Source organism: Ammodytes marinus, assembly GCF_949987685.1.
Source record: "Ammodytes marinus genome assembly, chromosome: 16".
NCBI lineage: Eukaryota > Metazoa > Chordata > Actinopteri > Uranoscopiformes > Ammodytidae > Ammodytes > Ammodytes marinus.
Window position 1 is genome coordinate 6,253,027 of NC_137220.1, and position 7,500 is coordinate 6,260,526.

At 42.1% G+C, this 7,500-nt stretch overlaps 1 protein-coding gene across 1 annotated transcript in view; it reads left to right on the forward strand.

Moving 5' to 3' along the window:
• Positions 1 to 7,500, forward strand: part of shank1 (SH3 and multiple ankyrin repeat domains 1) — a gene marked incomplete at both ends in the record, with an annotated part of 59,819 nt that overhangs the window by 28,836 nt on the left and 23,483 nt on the right. Inside the window, 7 exons of the mRNA XM_080043581.1 lie at positions 408 to 485; positions 1,023 to 1,089; positions 1,487 to 1,659; positions 2,871 to 2,995; positions 3,368 to 3,516; positions 4,897 to 5,010; positions 5,262 to 5,337. Of these exons, the coding sequence (XP_079899707.1) occupies positions 408 to 485; positions 1,023 to 1,089; positions 1,487 to 1,659; positions 2,871 to 2,995; positions 3,368 to 3,516; positions 4,897 to 5,010; positions 5,262 to 5,337 (782 nt within the window). The remainder of the gene's footprint in view (positions 1 to 407; positions 486 to 1,022; positions 1,090 to 1,486; positions 1,660 to 2,870; positions 2,996 to 3,367; positions 3,517 to 4,896; positions 5,011 to 5,261; positions 5,338 to 7,500) is intronic.

The following is a 7,500-nucleotide window of genomic DNA, read 5'->3' on the forward strand; positions in this document are numbered from 1 at the left end:
AGTTTGAAGATACAGCAGGGGGAGTTCTGAGCATAAGACAATAGAAGAGGTGTGGCCCGTCTGAGTGGTTTGTTGGATACGCATTTCAGGAATCTACATTTCAGTTTAGAATTAGGGCCCACTCACACTGGGGCCGTTTGCCTGTTCCGTGCTGCAGGAATATTCAGCACGATTCCCCCCCTCCACACTCCCCCCGCTGGCCTGTGGTCACACTGCTCGTGGCCTTTTACATAACTTTCTTGAACCCCCCCCCCCACCCCCACCCTCAAAATGTTCTTAAAGATGATGTTTTTTTATACACTCATTTATTTGCAGTGACATCATTGCATATGAGTATGGTATAAAGTAGATTACAAATGATATTCTGTCAATTAATGTATATAAACGTTAATATTTGTGTGTTGCAGGAAAGCTGTGCACGTATCCTGCTCTACCGGGGAGCAAATAAAGAGACCAAGAACAACAGTGGGCAGACCCCCTTTCAGGTAACGGCCCAGTGCGTGGCTGGGGTAATTATGCGTGTTGGGCGCTAGAGTTACGCTTTAGTGTCTTATTAAGTTAACGTAGCAGAAATGCTAATGCCTAATTTCACTTTCAAAGCATTACTTTGCCGCGATGCACACAGAGGTCCCAGGTGGAAGGAGTTGGTATGTGTGTGTGTGTGTGTGTGTGTGTGTGTGTGTGAACCCTAAATCTGGACACATTAACTCTGTCAGTGCAGAAAAGGCCAGCTGTGTGTGTGTGTGTGTGTGTGTGTGTGTGTGTGTGTGTGTGTGTGTGTGTGTGTGTGTGTGTGGGTGACTATTTTGAAAAATTACAGAAAAATAATAATTTAATTGAAGCCTCCATAAAGCTTCCTATGTAATTATGAGTAAGTTTATATACGAAGTCCTTCTTGGCTTGGACTCCCTTGAAAAAATAATTGGTAATTTTCCTGGTTAAATAAAGGTTAAAAAAAAAAACCTGATATTTTCTGCATTCATTTTGCAATATATTTCTATGTGTATGTCTATTTCTATCAGGTGGCTGTTATGTCCGGCCATTTTGAGCTGGGAGAAATAATCAAAAACCACCGTGACGCAGATGTAGGTAAGTATTGCAGCTCAGGTCTATAGTCTAATGAATCATCAAAAACAAGGAAACGGCAATAAAAAAATATACATATATATATTGCAACTCCTATTACTTCATTGTAGTTTACAGTGACAAATTATGACAAATATGTGGAATTATTATATCTGGGCCATGGGAAAAGAAAATGAGAGGACAACGTTTTAACTTTTGTCCAAAGGGGACGCAAGAATTAACAAAAACTGAAAGTTCCTCGGAGTACCGTTAACATTTCACTTAACTGAAGTGCCTAATAAAAAACAAAGTAAGAAAAGTAAAAGTTCCAGTAATGTCTCTCTCCTGTGGCTCTTATACTAATTTCTACAAATACAATCAGACATTACTCTAATGTATTTTCTCTGTCTCTTTATCCCAGTCCCGTTTGTGGAGTCTCCAAAGTACGCCCCCCAGAGGAGAGAGAGCACGCGCACGCTGGCCTTACCCCAGCCGCACCCCTTCCTACGGGCCAACAGCGACAGCAGCATGAACCTGCCTGACTGGATGGCTGTGCCCAACAACGCCCCGGTCACTAACATCGTCTCTGTGCAGGTGTGTATAGGCTGTGTTTGTGTGTGTGTGTGTGTGTGTGTGTGTGTGTGTGTGTGTGTGTGTGTGTGTGTGTGTGTGTGTGTGTGTGTGTTGGGGGGGAGGGTGAGTGTGTGTGTGTGTGTGAGTGACTGAGTGAGTGTGTGTGTGTGTGTGTGTGTGTGTGTGTGTGTGTGTGTGTGTGTGTGTTTGTTCAAAGTTGAATTGAATGCCCAGACAATTTGCCTACACATCCCAACACTTCACACACAAACTATAACATTCAACATTCAACGTTCTACAGTACGACCTTTATCAACCTCTAGTGGTCAACAGAATTCATACATGTATTTTATAATTGTTTTCACTATGTATTATGTACCCCTGGGTCCCAATCCCCATACTTCCTGCTATTTAGTATTGTAGAAAAAAGTTTAGGATGTCCCAATTATAGTGGTAAGATTTAGTATGCTTAAAAATACCCGGCTGCCCTACTACTTCCGGTCGAGATTCTTAGTGTTGAAATCAGAATGCTATTTGGGCGAGTATTCGATTTGGAACGCAGCCCTTATGGCCAATGTTGATGAATGATAGCCCATAAACATGCAACATCATGCAATACATCTGCATAATTAGTTGGACATTAGCACATGCATATTATTATGTTCATTATTTTATGAATGTTAATTTTTTCATGTTTAAACATTAGTTTTGATGAAATTAATTATAGATTTGGAAGTCAGAGCAAGTCAAGTTGTCACAGCGACAGAGAAGAAGATATAGTAGCCAGTTACCTTTTGAATGAAAATAAAAATAAAAACTGAAGTTAGTATATACTAGTAATTTGAAGTTTAATGTTTGAAATTAATTTCTGACTGGCTTTCACAATACTGTTACAATAGAATCGGCCAATGCCACCCAACAAAAACAGGTGTAGGCTGAAACACTTGCTAATAATGCCTAGTACCCTTTAAAAAAATACATATTGGCCTATATATTTGAAAAGAAAAATTATATCCTTCAAAAATCAAAGTCAATGTGTTAAATTACCAAGAAATGTACTGAATTGTATTTTCTTTAAATCGAACATAGCTTTGTTTGTTACTATTCCAATAACATACACCGATCAATGGATGTATTTCTACCATAAAATTAAATGATCATATACATGGATTTACATTTGAAATTAAATAAATATGTATTGACAATATTATTTTGAATATTTTTTTCCATAGGGCTATAAACACACAGGAACCCTGAGGAGCTCCAGCAGTCCCAGAGGAGCAAGGAACCGTTCCCCGTCCCGTGGCAGGATAGGGGACAAGGAGGCGGACCGCAGCCGGCAGAGTCGCAAACAGGGGTGAGACAAAAACCTCTCTTCTACTTGTCTAAAGTTCATCCTGGTTAAAGGAATTTTTTTAAATCTTTCTACTGGATGTGTGTGCAGGTCCTGATAGAGATCTTAAAATTTTTTAAAAATGGAATTAAAAAATAAATTTGAGTTGTGTGAGTAAGTACAACGGTTGCCTAGCTGTCAATTGTTTACTCTGGTTTTGCAAATGAATAAAAATATCCTACGGTTAAGATCACAAAGAAATAAAAATATTTTATGGGGCAATGTCCTACCCTGCTACATACTTTACATACTTCTACTCCACTATTTTTCTAAGGGCAAATGTTTTACCATTTATTCCACTCCATCCATTGCTATTGCTACTTTTACTCCCCCCAGACCTGCTCCGGCCACCACAGCAGCTCAGACGCCCGGCCAGCGGAGACGTCTCTACAGCGCCGTGCCGGGACGAGTGTTTGTGGCGACGCGATCACACTCCGCACAGGGAGAGAGAGAAATCAGCTTCAATAAGGGAGACAGGGTCAAAGGTGTGTGTGTGTGTGTGTGTGTGTGTGTGTGTGTGTGTGTGTGTGTGTGTGTGTGTGTGTGTGTGTGTGTGTGTGTGTGTGTGTGTGTGTGTGTGTGTGTGTGTGTGTGTGTGTGTGTGTGTGTGTGTGTGTGTGTGTGTGTGTGTGTGAGTGAGTGAGTGAGTGAGTGAGTGAGTGAGTGAGTGAGTGAGTGAGTGAGTGAGTGAGTGAGTGAGTGAGTGAGTGAGTGAGTGAGTGAGTGAGTGAGTGAGTGAGTGAGTGAGTGAGTGAGTGAGTGAGTGAGTGAGTGAGTGAGTGAGTGAGTGAGTGAGTGTGTGTGTGTGTGTGTGTGTGTAGACTATATTTTTTTCGTCTGTAAAATCTAGTTGTCTTTTTGTGTGTGTGTGTGTGTGTGTGTGTGTGTGTGTGTGTGTGTGTGTGTGTGTGTGTGTGTGTGTGTGTGTGTGTGTGTGTGTGTGTGTGTGTGTGTGTGTGTGTGTGTGTGTGTGTGTGTGTGTGTGTGTGTGTGTGTGTGTGTGTGTGTGTGTGTGTGTGTGTGTGAGTGAGTGAGTGAGTGAGTGAGTGAGTGAGTGAGTGAGTGAGTGAGTGAGTGAGTGAGTGAGTGAGTGAGTGAGTGAGTGAGTGAGTGAGTGAGTGAGTGAGTGAGTGTGTGTTGGAGCATTATACTGCATTTTGTCTTCCATGTGTATACAAGTGTGTATAAGTGTCTGTCTGGTCGGGAGTCAGTGTTTGTCAGTCACAAAAAATGAACCGAATCCACCTCAGAAACATGCTAAGCAACATTACTTTGACAGCTAGAATGGCCTAGAGGAACAGGGGCCTACCAGTAACCATGAGGTCGCTGGTTCGATCCCCGGTGTTATTTGTAAAACTAGTGGTGGCTGGTATTGCATGAACGGTGCCCACCATCTCCACCATATACAAACCACAAAACATTACTGAAAAGAAAGCCACAAGCGATGAGTGTGTGAAGTGGTCATTTAACCTGAGTGTAAGGCCTCTATATATGTTTGTATTCAATGTCTGCAGGTATAGATATGTGTGTGTTTGTGAGTGAGTCTAAGATGTTGCCAGGTATGTATGTCTTGGTGAGTATGTAGGAGGCTTGCATGTCTGTTTGTCTGTGTGTGTCTATGTGTGTGTCTATGTGTGTGTCTGTCTGTGTGTGTGTGTGTCTGTCTGTGTATGTCTATGTGTGTGTGTGTGTATGTGTTTCTAGACTATATTTTTTTCGTCTGTAAAATCTAGTTGTCTTTTTGTGTGTGTGTGTGTGTGTTCATTTCTCAATGTGTGTGTGTGTGTGTGTGTGTGTGTGTGTGTGTGTGTGTGTGTGTGTGTTGCCTTTCTGACATGCTGTTTTCTTTCATGTCCTTCTTCCAGTGTTGAGTGTTGGCGAGGGCGGGTACTGGGAGGGGACGGTCCGCGGTCGCACGGGCTGGTTCCCCTCCGACTGTGTGGAGGAAGTCATTCTGAAAGCCCAGGACAACAAAGCAGGTGATCACCACACACACACACACACACACACACACACACACACACACACACATACACACACACTCACGCAAAAATGTTAAGAAAGTAGTTTAAATGCCTTAAACACTATGCAAATATGAATTAACCAACAAGCTTCTGCAAAATGAAGCTAGTTAAGCTAGTGCTTTAATTACATGTAGTTCATATCTACCCAACATCGTATTTAATGTTTGTGTGAAAACGCTGACATCTTTGTGAATTTGTGTTTTCAGAAAGCCGTGGAGAACGAGCCAAAAGACTTTTCCGCCATTACACTGTGGGATCCTACGACAGCTTTGACGCTCCAAGGTAAGAGCTGCCTTTATTTTTTCCCTTCATTTTTAAGATCATTTTTGGGGTATTTTTGCTTGACAAAGGAGGCATTTGGATGCATGGTCTTTGGGGTGACATTATGGGGCAAGTACACACTGACACACGCTGGTTAAATACAGGTTAGGAGAAGAGGGCACTTTGACATTCAGACTTTCGCTACTAGAGTTGGAAAGGACTAACACACCACTACATGTTCTACCATGGGCCACTGAATGTCTCGGCTAAGGCAAGAAGTGGTTAAAGCCACTACGAGTAACATTGCACGTTGGCGGCCCCTTTGGACAAAAGCGGTAGTATTTTTACGACGCCCGCTGTCGCAAAGCTGTTTTCTAGCTCGTGCCAGGCGTGCGAGTGTGAACTGAGAAGGGCGCAATATAGTGCTTGTCCTCTTTTCGGCTCCGTGAGAGTGGTTTTGACACTGCATCAACTAATGCCAGTCAGTGCTACACACACCTGATTGCAATGAGTTGATGCAGCAGTGTCACCTAACTACTCTCTCTCACGGAGCTGAAAGATTACGTGTCCTCACAGAAAGCGAATGAACGAGAGACAGCAGCCAGTTAGTATGGATCACGATGAGGTAATGTGTTTGTGTTGTTGATGTAAATAATGACTATTTCAGATAATGATTATCTGATGATGTTGAAGCAAAGCAAACTTTGTGTTCGTACCAACCGCTCATTCATTTAGGAGTAAACACAGTCTAGTTTCGCTCTCGTGAAATTGTATACACGTTGCTTGGTAACGCCCTCGTCCCGCCCGTAGCCTATATCACTCTCCCTTTTAGCTTTTCTTCATTGCATTCTCTTTTTTTTCTTTGATGGTTCAGCCCCGTTATCAGTCATTATGACGACAAATAACTGTCTCAAACAAGGCTCCCTCTCCCCTTCCCTCACCTGGAGGGATAGGCTTCTCAAATCGCGTTGCTGCGCCACACTGAAATCTGCGACCAATACGGATATGTGACCATAGAACAGAAACAGAAAATCGGACTGGGTGTGCGACCAGACCAAACGCAGTAATAAAAACTATATAAAAACGTCTTTCTTTGCACTGATGGTCTCGTTTGCTGTTAAAGGTAATTTATGATTATGAGAGGAAACATGAGGCTGTTTAAAAGATATTTAAATGTTACTCGGAGCTGCTTTAATTGCGTTGCTATGCTAAATAGCACGGTGTATATAAGTTCCCATATCGTTAGCCTCATAGCATAGTTGCCTGAATCATACTCTACTTTTACTCTACATCTACTCTACTCTACATCTACTTTTCATTAGCCTCATAGCATAATTGCCTAAGTCATATGTTAAGGGTTATAGAGTAGGGTAAAGTAGATGTAGAATAGAGAAGATGTAGAGTAAAAGGAGAGTAGAGTAAATATGATTTAGGCAATTATGCTATGAGGCTAACGATATACTCCCTCCCAGTGGGTCACTCGGCCTAGTGCAAATCAAACTGACAACCGTTTCATACTGTGACCTTCTCCACTGTTTTGACACACGGCATATGTCTAGCGATGATTGTGTTTGTAACATGTTATTTACACCAACCCAGAGATAAAATGATTCATGAAGTGAGTCACAGGCTACAGTTAGTTTCAGTTTGGTGTTTTGACGTGTGTGTGTGATATGATGTCTGTAGTGAGTGATTCATGCGGTGTAGCGATGACTATGTGTGTGTGAGGGATCACTGCCTCAAGGTTTTCAAGTTACGGGGAGTCCTGCTCAATACACGGCTTTTACTAGAATTGATTTTGACTTGCCTGTCAAAATAAAAGCGTGTTACTGAATGGCAGACGGGCAGAATCATTTTTGTTGTTGTTGAAATATCAAGATTTTTTCGAGTGAGCTCCTTCCTAGCCTATGTACGTCAGCGTTGCCAGGCTACGGTATGGAGGTGGGCTGAACTTGACTGTTGATGGCGAAGGTGCTTTCATATCACTCTGATGACTAAGTCTGAAGTTTTCTTTGTGTTCACCGATGTTATGCAATCACCCAGTCATCATCATTATCACCGCCCTGGATGACAAAACTATCCAAACTGATGTCTATGTAGTCATGGTTCTAAACATAAACTTTCTTAAAGGTACAGTGTGTAATATCGGAGTATTTTTGGTGGCATTTAGTGGTGAGATTCTAT